At 46.2% G+C, this 18037-nt stretch overlaps 1 protein-coding gene, 1 long non-coding RNA gene and 3 other non-coding genes across 8 annotated transcripts in view; 2 read left to right on the forward strand and 3 right to left on the reverse strand.

Annotated features, from left to right (window-relative positions):
- LOC145722801 (uncharacterized) overlaps positions 1–18037 on the forward strand; it is a 287389-nt gene that overhangs the window by 145140 nt on the left and 124212 nt on the right. The window lies entirely within an intron of this gene.
- HMGN4 (high mobility group nucleosomal binding domain 4) lies at positions 3666–11624 on the reverse strand. 4 transcript variants are annotated; one of them, XM_081827592.1, is made up of 4 exons: positions 11454–11624; positions 8054–8098; positions 7862–7933; positions 3666–5436 (listed from the first exon to the last, which is right to left on the reverse strand). In XM_081827592.1, the coding sequence occupies exon 4, from the start codon at positions 5348–5350 to the stop codon at positions 5078–5080; it is 273 nt and encodes a 90-aa protein (XP_081683718.1). In that variant the 5' UTR covers positions 5351–5436; positions 7862–7933; positions 8054–8098; positions 11454–11624; the 3' UTR covers positions 3666–5077. The 4 variants fall into 4 exon arrangements, with proteins under 4 accessions (XP_081683718.1, XP_081683716.1, XP_081683717.1 ...); XM_081827590.1 differs by having other exon boundaries at positions 7796–7933; positions 11454–11616; XM_081827591.1 differs by lacking the exon at positions 7862–7933 and having other exon boundaries at positions 11454–11621.
- On the reverse strand, positions 11866–11938 carry TRNAV-CAC (transfer RNA valine (anticodon CAC)). The gene has a single exon. It is a non-coding gene; the product is annotated as a tRNA-Val (tRNA).
- Positions 12379–12451, reverse strand: TRNAR-ACG (transfer RNA arginine (anticodon ACG)). Its single transcript has one exon. It is a non-coding gene; the product is annotated as a tRNA-Arg (tRNA).
- TRNAT-AGU (transfer RNA threonine (anticodon AGU)) lies at positions 16289–16362 on the forward strand. The gene has a single exon. It is a non-coding gene; the product is annotated as a tRNA-Thr (tRNA).

The following is an 18037-nucleotide window of genomic DNA, read 5'->3' on the forward strand; positions in this document are numbered from 1 at the left end:
TACGAATGTAGGGAACAAACTACAGTCAGAAGACCCTGTGGTTTTGCCACCAAGGAAAATCAGACATTTTCGCATTGATGAGAACAAAGATGCAGCTTAACTTAAATCTCCTTACAACCCGCAGCCCGCTGATAAACGCCTGAGACACGCAGGGCCTGACATCCCTCCAGGAACTCACGGCTGCCTTATTAAAAACCCGGAGCTACCTTACCTTAACCATAGCCAGACCTCCACGGGCTTGGGGACCCTGCTCGCAGCACACAGAAAGGCCTGCAACTGTCTACCTTCCCTCCCTCCACAAACTTGAAAGCAGATCACCAGTCTCTCCCCAAAACCACAGCTGCAGCCCCCTCTGCCCACGGGTCCCGTCCCTGTGCTATAATAACACCACCTTTTTGAACCGAAAACGTCTCGAGGATTCGTTCTTGGCCGTTCTCCCGACCCCCACATCTGATCACACCAGTATGTCGCACTCACTGTTCGACATCGCGGTGGTCCCAAGACGGCTCTTGTCCTTTAACATTCAATACGTTGACGCAGTGTTACTGTACTTGTTTGGTAACTGTTTTGTGGTATAATTGGCTTTTTTCTTTTTTTTTGGTCATTCTAGGTATTTCTGACGGCTTTTTAGAATCTAATCTTGAGAAGGGCTCCACGGGCTGCTTCATGAGGCCAGAGCCCCCCCCCCGCCCCCGGGGAACCGAACAGATGCGGAGGCCGCACACCACGAGACGTGGGGTTCCGACAAGCCCCTCACCGAAGGGGACTTGGGGTGAGCGCCCGGAACCCCAAGCCTGAGCAAGGTTGCGAGGGGTCTGAGCAGCAATACAGGGAAGGCGCCTCACAGCCCCAGCCTCCCTTCCCCAGCTGGAGTCAGGACGCCGCCCTCCTGGGCAGGGGCCCGCGACGCCGACAGCTGAGGCCTCCCGAGGGCCTAGAAGGGCCGGAAGTGCTTCTTCCGGCCGCGCCCCGGGCGCATGCGGGTGGGCTTTCGGGTTTCACGTTGCGGAGCCACGTGCAGAGCCCTGCGAGGGGCTGAGGAGGCCTGGCGCCGGTGCTACAGAGATCACTGTGAGCACTGCTGAGGATAGGGCTTTTAGAGCAGGCAGTGGGGCTCCAGCGGGATGCCCGGAGGCCAGCAAGGAGGCGGCGGTGGCCGGCTGTGGGGAAGGTCGGGGCCTGTCCTGGCAGCGTCCACGAGAGGCCGGATCCCAGCAGACAGGCCCAAGATGGCGGCGCCACGACAGGAAAGCCCTGTGAGGAAGAAAAGGCGGGAAACCCTGCTTCCGGCCCCAGGAATGAATAGCCCGCCCCCTAGTTAACAACTGTCAATAAAAGAAACCCAGCCGTCGGGGCGCACAGTTCTCTCGCTCTCGCTCTCTGGCTCCCTGCTCTCAAGTCTGCGGATTGTACTTTTCACTTTAATAAACTCCCGCTTGTGTCGCTTGTCCGCCGTGCTGCGCGTCTGTCCTTGAATTCCTTCTCGTGACACAACCAAGAACCTTTGGTGACCCCTTCAGGTTTGAGTGAGCGGAGACCTCAGGGCCCGGGGTCCCCCCAGCTCACCAGGCAACAGAACTAAGAGGGACAAGGGTCGATACAGGGAAGTAAGTTTCCCTCTCTCTTCTTTCCAGCTCTTCCAGGACCAGCGCCTCAGTTTTGAGGGTCAGAAGTTTAATTACGGAAAACTCAGGATCACTCCGTCTGTTTGGTATCAGACACCCAAGTTCTCAAAACATTCACAAGCCTGGCTGTTAGTTTATGAGTTTACAGATACGAATGTAAGTGCCAAGTGGGCCAGAAAAGTGGACAAGGAGGTTTAAAGTGTAGTTTATTTCCTAATTTGCTATCCCCCGCTTAGAAATATTTGTCTAAAAAACTAGCATCTTTGTACAGAAAAAATAAGCCTTTCTAGCTTTATGTTGCTAGAGAAACACTGAAATCCTAAATTCCGTAAGACCACTTCCCCCTAGAATTTAGGGTCCTTTCATTACTACCCTTCTTCACTGGAAATTACAACTGTTTAGCACACAGCATATTATTTCTTGCATTTCGTTGTTTCCTAATGGTACCTTGGGAAACTCCTTGATTTACTCAGAAACTGGATGGATTACATTTGAAATTTATACCACTGACCTTTTCAACAATGAGGAGACTTCTAGGCCCTAGAGTTGTAGACCTGGGTCTTAATTTGGATTTTTCTATTCACTGTATGATCTCAAGGCAAATTATTTAACCTCTGTTTGCCTCAGTTTCACTAAATGTAAAGCAAAATGGGGAGAGTAATATTCAGCTCATAGGGTCATGGAAATAAATTATGCATGGAAATCACTGGACACGGTGTTTGGCAAACAATGACCACTTAAGAAATACCTATTATTGTAAAACAAAAACAAAAACCTACTAGAATTTGGTTATGCATTTAAATCATTTTTTTATTCAACAATTTATTGAACTTCTACTATGCACCATATTCTCTTAACATCTTTGCAAATGTTATTACTCTTACTAGAAGGCTTTCCCCCACTCCTTCCTTGCTTGACCAACCCCTCCTGTTTTCATTTTGCTGCTTCGGTGTCAAAATGACCCAGGAAGTTCTCCCTAAAACCCCTTCCTGCTCTGGCATCAGGGGCAGGGCTCCTGCAGTATTACCACCACACTAAGCACAGTACTGTGTGGTGACTTTAGTGCATTTGACTTCGGCCTCTGAGGACAGGTAGTGTTTTTCTTTGGTCCTGACCTGTTGCTTAGCAAAGAGAAAGCACAGATACATGTTTGCTGTTTACCGGAGAAAATGGGGTGGGAATAGTTGAACAGATGGAAGGACAGTAATACAGCATGATAAAGTAGGATTTCTTGCAATTCAGTGTGACAGCCATCTAATTGGTCTTCCTCCTTCAACTCTTGCCCTCCCCTGACAGCCTATTGCCCACCCCCAACCCCAACACTTAGATGGTGCTCTCTGTTGGAAACTCTAATGGTATCCTGTCACTTTCAGAGGAAAATTACAGCTTGGAGAGTCTTCCATTTCCTGGGCCCTGGCTATCTCTGCAATCCTGTCAGCTATCACCTTTATCCATCTTCTTTCCAATTTAGTCACTTCTGCTTCCTTGTTCTTCCTCAACGAGCCAAACAGCCAAACACATTTTGACCTCCTGTCTGCTGGAGTGCTTTTGCCACATATTGACATCTTTTGTTCCTTTATTTCATTAAGGTGTCTGCTCAAATGTCACTTCATCATGGAGGACTTCCCTAACCACCCTATCGAAATAGCACCCACTTTTACTTGTTTACTTAAGGCCCCTCCTCACATAAATCTGTATTTTCTAATTCTTCCCCCAGGCCCAACTGGAATATGAGCTTGGCGAAAGCAGAGACTTTGTTTTTTCACTGCTGTGCTGGGGGCACTTGGACAATGCCTAGCTTAGAAAGAGTAAAAATGGGAATAAAACTGTGTAGCAACAAAATTGTCTGCACATATATAATATACGGTTTACCTATGGAGAAAACCCAAAAGAACATACAGACTTATTGATGAGAGTTCAGCAAGGTTGCTGGATATAAACATCAACTTTAGCTAAAAACAGAAAATGTAGTAACCAAAAATATACCGTAAGAATAGCGTCAAAAAGCATAAAGTCCCTAGGAAATACTAACAAAAGACATTTATGGAGAAAATTATAAAACTTTATTGAAAGACATTTAAAAAGGCTAAATAAATGGAGAAGTATATCATGTTCATGGATTGGAAGACTCAACATTGTATTTAGTCTATAAATTCAATACAAATCCAATAAAAATTCCAACATTTTTGTTTTGTTTTAGAACTTGTCAATCTAATTCAAAAGTTGTACAGAAGAGCAAATGGCTAAGAATAGCCAAGACACTCCCGAGGAAGAAAAATTCGGTGGTAATTTTTTTGGAGGTGGGATTTGTCCTGAGATATCAAGACTGTTTTCTAAAGTTGTAGTACTCAGGATTGTATAGCACTGCCATAAGGTTAGACAAAGTGACCAGTGAGTCAGAATAGAAATCATCAACAGACCCACCCACACAGAGAGACTTTATTTATGAAAGAGCTGGTGTTATAGATCAGTGGGAAAGACTTAAGTATTCAGAGAATGGTGCTGGGACAACCACCACTTACCCATATGGAAAAAATATTATATTGAACTTCTATCTCCTACTTTTCACAAAAATCAGTTCAGAGCAGACTAAAGACAAATGTGAAAAGCAAGACTATAAGATGTTTACAATGCAGTAAAGAATATCTCTATGACTTTGGGTAGGAAATGATCCCCCTACCACCAAGCTAATTTGTATTCAGCTTTATCAGAGACTTTTCAAAACCAGTTACTTCCAGGAGGACATAGTTGACAATCCATAACGTTTTACAACTTTCAAACTCCCCTTCCCCAAAAGTCAACAGTCTTCTGTTGCTGTTTTGAAAAGGCGGAGTTCTCAGAAGGGGTGGATATTTCACAAGAGGCATGTAAGATCTTTTCACAGGTCAACTCGGACATGGAAGAAAGGAACTAAAAACTCTTAAGACCATCAGTGGGACGACCCACCACCTACAAACAGGAATCTCGGCTTCTTTAGAGCAACACCATCTTGATGTTATCACCAGAAAGCCTGAGTACTGTTACCCGACACAGGATTTTAGGGGGGCCAAGGCCACATCACAACTATTTCAGTAAGTCAAGCATATGCTGATGGCATCAGGAAAGAAGACATGAAGTTTTGCTCCTCTATGCTGTAAGGCTTCTAAGCCAAAGTGGCTGACATGTGTGAATGTCAGAGAATCTCTCCTGGGAGCCAAGAATAATCTTCAAAAACAAGGACCGAAGATCCCATCTTCCCCATTTCAATCCAGCTTCTGAGACATTCTATTAGTGGTATTTGCACTTACCACAAAACACAACAACAATGTGTCTTATATGCTAACAACGTAAGTTTGGGAAAAAAAAAAAAAACAGAACCCAAATTCTACATTTTTATAAAACTTGATTAAAGAAAAATAGTATTTCGAACAGTAGAGTCACTAGAAGTACAGAGCCATCAAAAGAAGTACACTTCACTTGGCATCCCCACTGCCTTCTGCTTTCTGTGACTGGACTGTGGAAGCATCTAGGTTCTTTGCAGCGTTGTTCCCCTCCTTGCCACCATCCGCTTTCCCCTTTCTCCCTTTGGGCAGCTTCTCTCCTTTCTTCGCAGGGGCCTTTTTAGGCCGGGGTTCTGGTTTTGGAGGAGCCGGTTTAGCAGACAAGCGTGCCGATCTCCTCTGTGGCTCATCCTTCACCTTCCCTTTGTCACCTTTAGCATCTCCTTTTGCCTTTCTCTTGGGCATGATGGCAGCAGTGCTGGGCAGGTGGCTTGGCCAGTCCAGGGAGGGGGGCGGTTTCTGTCTTCCTCACACTGCTTCTAGAAAGATTGCTTTAACAAACACAAAAAGTGTCAACCGTAACGGGAAATGACAAATTTAACTACATTAAAATGAATCATTTGTGTAAATCAAAGATAGTATAAAAAAGTAAAAAGGTAAGTTGCAAGCTGGGCAAAGATATTCATAACACATATAAGTGACAAGGGATTTGAATCCAGCATATATAAAGAATTTCTACAGATCCATGAGAAAAGGACAAAAGGAAAATTTTAAAACAACAAGCAAAAGTGTTAATGAGTACTTCTTAGAAGAAGTATAAATGGTGAATAAGCACATAAAAGTATGCTCAACCACATCAGTAATATGACAAATGCATACTAACACTTTACACCCATCAAACTGGTGGAAACTAAATTGTCTGACAAAATCAAGGGCTCGGCAGATGTGCAACAATTAAAACACTGTACACTGCTGGGATGTGTGTTTCTGTGCGTATAAATTAGTGTATTAAATTTGAAAACATTCTGAAGAGCAATTTCACTTCTGGGTATTTCCCTAGAGGAATTCTTGGGAGATGTGCAGAGGAAATCCCTGCGAGAATGTTTATGGTTGACTCTGTAATTTCAAAACCCGACACCACCCACTGGCCTTCAGTAACAGAATAAATAGGTTTAGCAGCATCTCTGCGAGGGAATGCTATTCAGCAGCAGAAATGAATAGATTACAGCGACGTGCAAAAACACGGATGAATCTCAAGAACATACTGTTGAGTAAAAATGACAGGTTGCAAAATATGTACAGTATAGATCCACTTACAAGTATAAAAGTAAACGACATGTTTAGGCTACAAGCATGTAGGAAAACTAAAAAAACAGACAAACAAGGGATAAAGATAAAAATCGGGACAGTCGTCACATGAAAGGGGACTGAGAAAGGGATGGTGGTTGGAGAGGGTAAGAGGGCCCAGGGAAAGGGACGGGGGTAGCATTTTCTCCCTTGAAAGGAGGGTGGGGTGGGGAGGAGGACGGACATAGCTGACATACTATTCTCTAGATTCTACACAGATGTCTCTGCTCAAGAATTAATAAAAACTACTTTTAAAAAGTACGTAGCCCAAAGCACAGATTTAGGGATACACAGAATGGAAAGTGATTTATTTTGAGCTTGGGTAATTAGGACCTGGGCTGATGGCTGGCATTCGCAAGCACTGTGTGAACTTTCTTTAGACTTTAGGCCAAGACCAGCTACATCTCTGCCCCACCGTCGAAAACATTTCCTGGGGAATTCTGTAATCCTATGCCCTGTCCCACTCCACAATATTTTATTTTAAGGAAAAAAAAAAATTATCTCGTCCCTAAATTCCTCCAGAGTCTTATTTTGCTCTGTTTTGTTTTTGCTGGACCTCACTGTGTAGATACATGATCCTTGAGCAAACTTGGTTTTGATTTTTATCCACCTATAAATGGTGCTAAAACATCAAGTTATCTATTTTTCTCCCCATTTTTTCACCATGACTAGAATTACTGGAAATTTTGCATTTTTCCTTTCTTCTTGTGTAAGAGGGAGAAATGCGTTAGTATAAAGAAGAAAGGAGAAGCAAAGTGCCTTGAATCAGTCTGTATTTTCCCCTTGGTACCTTGTAAGAAGCTGCGAACAGATGGAAATTGAGAGGAGAAACACCTCTATTCTCATGCTGAAAGCAAATTCACTGAAAAGCTACTGTGAAATTAGCTGGATCCTTCTCTTCCCTTGCTGTGCTCTTCCCTTGCCTCTAAATATCCTAAATGCCTGAGGACTGAAAAGTCCCTGTTACCACAGACACGTGCTGCAGTTCGAATGATCCAGTAGACTCAACCTACTCTCTCCCAAGGACATGCTTCCCTAGACATTACATGAATTTATGCCTAATTTATTCTCTTTTTTCTCTCTCCCAAATGTACCACTAAAGAAATGTGTGAACAATCCTTACAGAACAAAAGGCTTTTTTTTTTTTAATCCGAATTCTGACACAATAAAGAAAATAATTTTTAAAGAAAGTAATTGAGAAGGACACCAGAGATCACATAGCTCAACTCTGGGTATGGTAAAGGTGTGCCCAGAAAGGAACAGGCAGGAAAAGACAGCCGCTCTTAAAATGAAGGAACCAACGTTGAAAGATATTTTATAGCATGAAAATCATTTGTCTAGTGTTAGGGTGACATGGTTTATACCTGTTGCCCGGGTATAACTATTAATAATGCTCCCATTCACTCTCAAAAGTGTGCCAACTTGAATAAAAAATGAAAATGTCACTCTAAACCTTCTGCATATATTCTTAGAGGCCTTTTTGTTACCAGAGAATGAGAGAGGAAACCAAAGGGTGAGCTTTTGTTCTAGGACACACTTCCCTAAAGAATGGACACTCCATACCATTCTCCTTCCATCTCACTCCAAAACTGTGTTTCTTAGCCCACGTCCTGGTGTGGGAATGCTCACAGTCTGTTTCCTGGGCTCAGTCTTCTTCATGTTAGATCCCTTGCAGTCCATCCCAAGCAGGGGGGCCATGATCTCCACATGTCAAAGGCCGAAACACAGCAGGTAACAATAAAGATAAATTCAAGGAAAACAGGCCGCTGGCTGGATGCTGTATCTGAGTATACGAATATGGATTAGTTCCTTGAAACTCACCTTTAGGACGCTTATCAGGAGACCACGGGCTGACTCTCCAGAGACCTTACAAATTAGGAGACAGATACACAAATAAGGAAAAAGGGCCAGTGGGATAAAAGTCATTTCATTTCCGTGAAAGCCAAAGAGGGATGGGGAGGACAGCGTTCTCACCACACAGTGGTGTTAACTGAAAAGAAATTATTTGAGGTGGAGTACCGGACAATGAAACTATTCTGTATGCACTATAATTGTGGATACATGACCTTATGCATTTAGCAAAACTCAACTGTATACGAAGAGTGAAGCCTAAAATAAACAATGGACTTCAATTAAGAATAACGTGGAAACACTGGCTCATCAATTGTAACAAATGTACCACACCAATGCAAGTTGTTATTAATAAGAGAAACTTTAATAATAGGAGAAACTACTTTCTGCTCAACTTATCTGAAAAACTAAAACTGGCCTTAAAGAAATAGTCTACTAATTAAAAAAATATATATATATTTTAAGAATTAAAAAAAGAGGAAATAATTTGTTAGGCAATAAAATACAGAAGTCATAGGATTATAAATATTCTATCATGCATGTGAGAGAAAAGAAATATTATGAACTGGCAGATAAATCATATAAGTAATTTTGTAACTTTGGGAATACAGAGAAAGGACTTTCAGTGCTATCACCAGGGCAAGAAATTATCACAACATGGCAACAATGTTTAAAGTTTTAGGAATTTAGCAATTCCCCTTTGTTAAAATAACACTTCCAAAGACAGAAGTATATTAACAGACAACAGAACAAACAAAATAGTGAAAGTGTTGAATCATTCATCTTTGCCTTGCAAAGAATCCGGCTGAAATTCTTGTGAAAGTTCACAATTTAACTCTTCATTTAAGCAGATTGCTTGTTCTATAATGTGGAAAGGTATCTCTCCCTCAGCAGCCTCAGGGGAGAGGGAACATCTGCTCCATCCTTTTTAATAAATACTTTTGTTAGCTATGAAGACTTGCATATTTTATTAGAAGCAGACCCACGAAGTTTAAATTAACTGGTAGAAGTGGCTTTAAAAACCTAAAAAGTCAAATAAAAAGCAAATAGTCTGTTTCATCTGCAACAGAAATATGCAAATAATGAGTAAAATGAGGAGATGCAGGTGCGCTATAGTCTTCTGTGAGGTTAACTGCTGGGAAATCTCCAAACTCTGTCAATAATATATATAATACATCGATCTTCGTCCCCAGAAGTGAGCGGAATTTGCCCCCCTCCCCCACCCAAATTCATAGGTTGAAGTCCTAACCCCGAGGACCTCAGACTGTGACTGTATTTGGAGATGGGCCCTTTAAAAAGGTAGTCAAGGAAAAATGAGGTCATGTGGGTGGGTCCTAATCCTATATATAAGAGTAGATGAGGACACAGAAAACACAGACAGGTGACCGTGTGAAGAGGTGGCAAGAAGGTGACCATCTGTGAGCTAAGCAGAGAGGCCTGAGAAGAAACCAAACCTGCCATCATCTCGATGCTGGACTTGCAGCCTTTAGAACAGAGAAAATAAATTCCTGTTGTTCATGACACGCAGTCAGCGGCATGTGTTAGGGCAGCCCTAGCGGACTTCCACGGGAGGGAGGAGCGTAAAGACCTTAGTGACCTACAACGCAGCTTGGATTAGATTCATTTTGCGGTCTTGCATAGCTCTCAAAATCCTTTTCCCATATTTTTTTTCTCTTTCATTATAAGCCTGTCTCCGGTATCCATGGAGCAAATCCCACCTCATCCTACACACCGCACCCCATTCCCAGCAAACAGGTACAAGGCACATTTTAGCAGCATCCTTTTGCTCCCTTAATGTTACTGACCTGGATTTCTGGGAGACAGTTCTAACTTGGGTTCTAGTCTCAATCCCACCCCAAAGTCAGAAGGCCACCTTCTCTCTGTGCCTTGGGGTTGGAGGGAAGACCTGGGAGAAGGCTGCTAACGCCAAGCTTAGGAAAGGGAGGATAAAGGCTATAACAAAATAAAATAAAAGATCGTAGGTAAGGTGCAGTGTGCCACAGGATCAAGAGCTCACAGGGCATCAGCCACTATCTAGGGCCCATTTGTTCTCCACCTTCCAAAGGAACTATCAGCCAAGGTGGGCAGCCTGAGCTTCCATCTGGCATTGAGGGAGACTGAGGGAGGGAAGGGTGGTAGAAGAAGGTGAGACGGGCAGAGCGTCTGAAAGGGTAGGGCTCCTTCTGCATTTTGCCAGAAAACACCTGATTTGAAGAGAAGCAGAGACTCATAGGCTTTCACTGAAACCGTCACCCCCCTGCAACTGGTTGGCTTGGGCACACTCGGTTTCCCAGCTGAAGTACTCCTGCCCACTGGCATCACAGAGGGATGGGAGGGGACACATCTCCCAACGCCTCCCAGGCCCCTGAGACCCCTGCCTCCTTTCAGGGCACCACGTTAACTGACTTGTATTTCTGAGCGGTACAGAAGAGATTTCAAATGAAAATGTCTTGGATACATTTCTACTGAGCACATACCAAAGCTGATTATTATCTTGCTAACAAGGGAATGAACAAGATGATAAAAGGAAGGGTTTTTCTGAGAAGGTATGGAAATGGAGGAAGACGGAGCTGGGGAGAAAGAGAAAGAAAAGCCGCTCATTAGGTAAAGATTGCCCCTTCTTTTCTTAGGGCCGTAAAAACATCACATTCATAGCAGTCATTTCAGGGAACCTAGAGTAACGGGGTCTGAGAGACTGGGCTCGGCTAACCCCTAAAAGTAGTAGTTGCAGCAGCAGAAATAAAAGCAACGAAAGTAGGAGCAGTCCTAACAGTACGTCTAAGAAGGAAATCCTGAGGCTACCCCCGAGGCTGGCAGGTGGAATATCCAGACTTCTGCGCCAGAAAAAGCCCCCGATGGATCCCATTAACACGGAAGCAGGCCGTGTGTCAGCCAGAGGGCAGAGGCCGCACACCAGGGCTCGAGACCCGATTTTAAACAGGGGCTGCGGGGACCTTTCCCAAGCCTCGAGGCAATACGCGGAACCCGCAGTTGGTCCGTTTCTTAACTTCGGGATCGCTTGCTTTCTTTTGGCGGGGAGCGCAGGAAGCCTCGGGCCTTCGGCGCCCGCTCGGTGGGCCCTCCCGAAGGCAGGCCTCACGGAGCGGGGCCCCGGGGAGGGAGAGGCCGCGCCCAGGCCGGGCCCGCCGGCCTGCGGCGGCCGTCCTTCCACACGCCCTCGTCGCCGCCCCGCCTCTGCCCGGGCGTCTGCGGTCTCCGCGGGGCCCAGAGGTCCGCGCTCCGGGCCGCCCGCGGTACCGTTCCTCCGGAGAGGCGACCCGGCCCGACCGCCGGCGGGTCCCCAGCACCGGGGGGGGGGGCCCGACCACCCCGCTGGCGGGAGGCGCGCGCTCGGGCCTCCGCTGCTTACCCGAGTCCCGCGGCCGTCCGAGAGGCGCGGGCGCCCAGCTGCCGCCCGGGCCGCGCGGGTGCCCTGGGCTGGGGCAGGGCCGGCGCGGGCCGTGGGGCCGAGGGGAGACGCGCGCAGCGGGCCCTGCCGGGAACAGGAAGGCGGCGGGCGGCGAGGAACCGCTTCCGGGGCTGCGGGCGGCCGGCCGCCTCGCGTCGGAGCGGGGGAGAGCCGCTTCTCCCCTCGCGATACGTCAGGCCGCCGCCCGGGCCGCGGGACCCCGACCCACCTCGGGCGGCGCCGCCTCCGTGCCACGGCCCGGCCACAAGACGACAAAAGGCGGGGAGCGCATTTATGAAGACGTGATATGGTTTTTTTTTTAAATGCGTAAGAAAAAATTTGAAGGAATTAGTTGCAAAACGAAGAGAGCGCTTGTTTCCGCCCGGTTTCGAACCGGGGACCTTTCGCGTGTGAGGCGAACGTGATAACCACTACACTACGGAAACTCGGCAGCGAGCGCCTTCCCGAGAAGGCAGTTCCCTGCAGAACACGCCCTTCCACCCTTGCAGATGACCGTGGTTTCCGGGTGCATGCCTCCGGGCGCCGCGAGCGCTCCCACCAAACTCGCCATTGGGAAGCGCAGACCAGGCCCTTGCCGTGTACGGACCTGAAGCCACATCCTTAGAACGGCCAGATGCAGGAGAGCAATAGAAAGACTTCAATCTTTATGAAACTCGGGCGCAATGGGCGTGCCCCGGGACCGCGCACCTTCCGCGGGCCGAAACGCGGGAGCCGCTCTGCAGGGGAGTGATGACCCCAGCTGTGCTAAAAGCGGCACCTTCTCGCTCTGGAGAATTTGCAGGCAAACTTCCCTCCGCCCGCATTTCCGAACACGGAGCTCCTCGGCGGCGTGCGGAGGAAAGAAGTAAAACAGCGCGGCGCGCCCCGAGCCAGCCAGGAGTCGAACCTGGAATCTTCTGATCCGTAGTCAGACGCGTTATCCATTGCGCCACTGGCCCGCACGGGGACGTGGGGGCGCCTGTACGCCTTCGGGAGGACGCAGGCGCCGGCGGGTCCCCGGCAGCCGCGGGCTCGCGCCCCGGCGTCGGCGCTCGGCCCGCGCAAAGCCGCGGCGTCCCCTCTGCGCGCGCCCCTCTCCATCCACGCGTTCGCTTACCAGCCGGTGTTACCTACCGTTCGAGGCGCTGGAAGCCGATCCGAGAAGGAAAGCGGTGTGATCCCTGCCCTTCGAGAAACTTACGGCCCTGAAGCACTGAATAAGTAAAAGAATCATGATAAGCACTTGGAGGGAAACGAGCAAACCGGGAAGACTAGGAAAGCCCAGCAGCGCCGGTGATTAGCGCTGGAGAAATGCGGCTCTCGGGGAAAAGAGCGGGGAACGGGGGAAATCTCCGGGGCAGAGGCCTGCCGACCACCTCCGGTCCTGTAGACCCTCGCGAGGGCTTTGGAAGTGACCTGTAGGAAACTGGAAGTCGTTGTGGCCTGGCATGATCTGACGTGCCGTCCTGTCTCTCCTCGGGTCGTTACCCATTTTGTATTTCAGTATTTACTAAGCAAGGCTCACTGCTAAGCACCTGCTCGGCCTGCGCTTCTACCGCTGGGCCTACAGCTCAGAATTTGACACCTTTTAAAAGGAGCATCATCAGCCCGCGCGCGCACGGACGCTCTCACGTGTTTGCTTTCTCGGGAAGCAAATAAGCATCTCTTATGTGTGCGGTTCAGCCTCTCTGTATTTCTGAGAAGGAAGCGCTATCTCCATGCCTGGGTGGGCATTGTAAATAACTTGAGGGCCAATAACAGGTGGAGTAAAACTGCCTGATACTGAGAACATACACGCTGAGTTTGGAAAAGAGTTGTTTTCAGCTCATAAGATGGCAGCAGTCCTTAAGAAGAATACACGTGTTGCTACTCTTTCTGCATAACATTAAAGTCGATCTAGTTAGGAATTTCCCCCAGGACAGTAGAGCAAGGGACTTCTGACCAGGTTTTGTACTGTAGCCTTAGGGCCCTTTGGTGGTTATGGACTGCCTCATAGAATAATACTTTTAAAGATAAAGAAAAAAGATAAATACATAAGATTTCAAAGGGAAATTAACTATATTGAAATACGTTATCAAAATATTAAACATTTATGATATGGTAATAGTTGTGCTCCTTTATTAATGTGCTAAATGGCAATATACAGCAGGAGGTCTAATGAATACTGTAATTTCAAAGCACTCATGAGCATAAATGGTATTTAAAGAAATTTGTAACAACTGTACTTTGATGTGAAATATTTGTGATTTCCGAAAGTGATAAAGTAGAAAGGGCTGAAATACAACTGTGATCTGTTGCCTACATTCATAGTGGAAGAAAACCCAAAATTTCAGTAACAAGTTAGTCAAGATAAAAATGTATTTTCCCACCCAAGTTCACAGACTATCCTCTCCCTGTAAGAAAAAGGAGATTTCTAAAGAGAAGTTTGGAAACATGAACAGTTATGCCTGAATTTTCAGAAATGAAGCAAACAGGGGTACTTCTTGGTTCTATTTTATGCTCATCACATACCCAGCTGGGCAGGCCGGATCCCAAGGTGTCCCTGGAGCCATAGATCCCATCTTGCACCTGTACAATGGGCTTCAACTCCGAGTTGGAGGCCCTGTCCACATTTGCTCTCCTCAGTGTCTACAAACACGTCCTGTTGTTTTGTAGATTTCGAAAGCTTCTCCTGCTTCAAACTTCTCTGCCATGTTCACCACCTGACATGAGCTGAGGCAGGCTTTAACTTCGTTTTTGGAGATCTTTCTACTGCACCTTCTTTTCTGAGAGTTCCAGTTTCTAGTTTCCGGTCTTTTCTTCAGTGGTTGTATCAGTCAGAGAAACAGAGTCCAGAAAAAAAAAAACAGAACCAGTAAGAGAATATAAATGAATGAATGAATATTTCTAGGACTGGCAAGTCTGAACTCTGCTGGGCAGGCCTGTACTTTAGAAAATCTCAGGCAGGAGCTGATGCTACTGAATTTCTTCTTCCTCAGGAAAACTTCCATTTTGCTTTTAAAGCCTTTCAACTGGTTGGAAATAATAATTGGTTGGAAATAATAATTGGTTCAACTGGCTGGCTCACCCATATTACTGAGGGTACTTATAGTCAACTCATTGTAGATGTTAACCATATTTACAAAATATCTTCACAGCAACATGTAGATTAGTGTTCAGTTGAATAACTGGATCGCATAGCCTAGCCAAGTGAACATATCATGCTAACCATTGCAGTGGTGGATTCCTCTCATCCTCTGTGTCTCAGTACACTGTTCTTCTGGTTTCTCTCTCAAGCATATGGAAAATGGCACTGTCTGCCCCTCCCCTGTTTCTTTACATTATTGTCAGCAGTCTGTGACACGGAGATCCACTCCTCCAATTTCAGATGTCTGCAACAGAGCCAGTGTGAGAGGCCTTTCCATGGTCTGGTGACACTGGGAATTGAGTAGAAGACAGAATTCACATCCAGATTTCTGGAAACGATTGCTCTAAGTCTCATTTTTTTTTTCCCCAAGATTTGTCTCTGGCTTGTTAAACAGCTTAGTTCCCAGAATTTCAGTGCACATTTTGACAGTTGCTAACCAAAGGAAAAACCCAAACAAAATACCGTTGGCTCTGCTGTCTTTCGGACTGCCTGCCACAGTTTGGTCAAAGCCATAGTAGGAGTGACTGTGCTGTTTATGATTATATGGGCTCCAAGCACAGTAATAATATGATGGCTAACCTTGTAATATTAAAGAAATAGTTGCTTACTTCATGGAGTCTCCAACTGATTTCATAGACTTTTTATGTTTCACTGAAATGGGAAATCTAGCAGAGTCATGGGCTTTCACACCTCATCCCCTCACCCCCCATCATGTATGTAGGGGAAGGTAAGTGTCCGTTGCTGCCTTATAGAGTGTGACAGCGAAATCCTTCAAATATTGATACAGTTTACAAAAACTGAAATGTTGATTTCGGCATTATCACCATGACAATAGATTTCAAGCAACAACACAGCCAATCATAATTTCATTGGGGAAGTTACTTTCACACTTGTGGCCACAGAATTTGTAAATTCTTGGGAGTTTCACTAAGGCTCTCTGTTCAAATTGTATTCCCAAGGGCAGATTCATTTTACAGAGACTAGAATAAATTGGGAACAGTTACAAATACTCACACAAGTCCCCATGACAATATAGAAATTCTTGTGAATGTTCTCAATTTGACATCTTATCAAACAGAGCCTTCGAACAAGTTTTAGGACAAGAAAGCTTCTCTCCCTCTGTAGCTTCAGAGGAGAGGGGGCCACTCCTTTCTTTCTAAGACTAGGTTTTAATTATGAAGTCTCGTATTTTTAAGGTGCGACTCTGGAATTCCATTAGCTAAGATTATAAGCAAGAAGCAGGCAGGTGGAACCCAATTTTACGGAAAGAAATGGGGTAAGGAATGACTGGACTTTTAATCAAACACTGTGAAATACAGGACCGACAGCTCGCTTCCTGAGGGACCAGTGCTCGGGGCTGGAAGCGTTCCCGTGTGAACGTGGCGCGTTCCCCACCTTGGGCCGCGGGTCACACTCCCCGCGGACGCAGGAGAACCTTCCTCCCCGCAGCTTCTGGCGCCGCCGGAAGGGGACTCAGTTTTCCTGTAGCCGTGCGGTTCCTTAGTTCTTGGTGGGGTGGGGGGACGAAGCGGGGACTGCTTCATCTTCAGGGTCTGGAGAGGCATCTGGGCTGCTCCTGTCCCTCAATGGTGAGAAAATCCAGAAATGCACCCAACAGAAGCGAAGACCATTCCTTTTCACTGTCGATTTGGAAGCGGGCAGGCGTGCGGGCTCCGTGGCTTAGCTGGTTAAAGCGCCTGTCTAGTAAACAGGAGATCCTGGGTTCGAATCCCAGCGGGGCCTTTTGTGGTTTTTCCCACCGTCAGTAAAGAGGATGAGCGATCGAGGTGTAATATGAGGGGTCAATTCCCCTGCGGAATTTACCTCAAGTGTTTTATGTGGCTCTGAGGGTGAGCTCTTTGTTTGCAAAGCGAAGACAGAAAGACAAATTTACATTTCTTTAGGGAGAAAGAATTTCTACCTTTCTTGATGTCAACGTCTTTATTTCACATGTAATATGTTTTTGGCACATACTAAAGGAACCAGGGAAAGCAGAAGGCAAAATCACCAAGTTTAAACTACAAGCAACATCATCATCTCTGGTCATTCTAGTCTCTTTCCTGGGGGAATTCCAAACGGATGCTCTCTCACAATCTGCAGGCAGTATTTTTAGAAAGGTCAGCCTCTGGAATGATTGATAAAGGTTTTGTTGATAAGCAGCAGCATCTCAGTTCATAGCACCCACTAAAACCCAACCACATAACACAAGCTGTAAGTGAGTATTTTAAAAGGTGGTTTTGTGCCCGGAGTTTTTTGGAAAGGAAAATCAAACCGAAACAAATATTTGTCACCCAGATTTCAGAAAAGAAGGTCAGGGAGAAGCATCTACTTAATTGTATTATCAGAGTGGATAGCCCACAAGAACAGGCAGACTTGAAGAAGTCCAGAAGAGCTGAGGTGCCTATTCCCAAACTCTTCAAGAGGGAAGGAAAAAAAAAAAAAAAAGCAAGTGGGAAAGAAGTCTGGAGTTCTACTCGCAGCCAGGCCCCTACAGAAACTAAGACGACGGAAATGGAAGCTTGCTGAAGCTGTTACCAACCCTCTTGCTTATCTCCCACCACCAAACTCCCCACCACCTGGCACAGAAAGTCCCACCAGCCTGCTTTTACCTGCAGAGCACATTATTTTATGTAGATGGTCAGGGGTTGAAATGTGTGCTATCTACAGAAATGAAGTGTCCCAATACTTTGAGAAACAGTTCAGGAAAACAACTCTATTCTTATGGAGAATTTCTCCACTCACTCTGCAGCTTAACTCCCCACTTTTCTCTATAGGCGGCAGACAGCAATGGAAAGGCAGACCCTCTTTTTCACTACATCCTCCCATCCTCTGCTCATGAAAACCTTTCTTCCAGGTCTAGAGTACAGATGTCTATCAAGTGCAGAGGACAGCTGAATCACCGAGCAGAAGTCAACACTAGACCGCTACTTCATCCTGTTATTGAATTCGACTTAACCTTCACTCCCCTGCTCCATCAGGGTCCAGGAATACCTTTCCTGGGATGCTTCCAGCCCAGAGGCCCTCAACACATTGCATGATCTGTACCACTGAGGTAATGGTACTGGCTACTGAAGCTATAGAATATTCCAGGTGAAAATTCTAACCATCTTTCCCAAAAGCTTAAAAGCCTTCCTAACTCTCCACGTATCAATCACGAACGTGATTCATATGTACAGTGGAAATGACTTACAATCAAATGCTTGTTTGTCCACCCAGTGCCTATCTGTCCAGAGCCAAGTATATGGCAGGCACCATGCTAATCATGCACACGGGTCATGAATTGTGTTCTAAAAAGGCTGGGGGAAGGGGTGGCAAACAATTCGATGGTGGCTTGTAGTAACACGGATAGTGGGGGCACTGTGGGCCACAGTTTGCTATTTAACCCAGACTGGCGGAGGTAGAAGGAGGTGGGGGCAGA

Source organism: Leptonychotes weddellii, chromosome 8 (genome assembly GCF_054177405.1).
Source record: "Leptonychotes weddellii isolate Sample4059 chromosome 8, ASM5417740v2, whole genome shotgun sequence".
Taxonomy (NCBI): Eukaryota; Metazoa; Chordata; class Mammalia; order Carnivora; family Phocidae; genus Leptonychotes; species Leptonychotes weddellii.

Coding starts and splice junctions, on each gene's coding strand:
- HMGN4 (XM_081827593.1), bottom strand. CDS start 5,350: ATGCCCAAGAGAAAGGCAAAAGGAGATGCTAAAGGTGACAAAGGGAAG.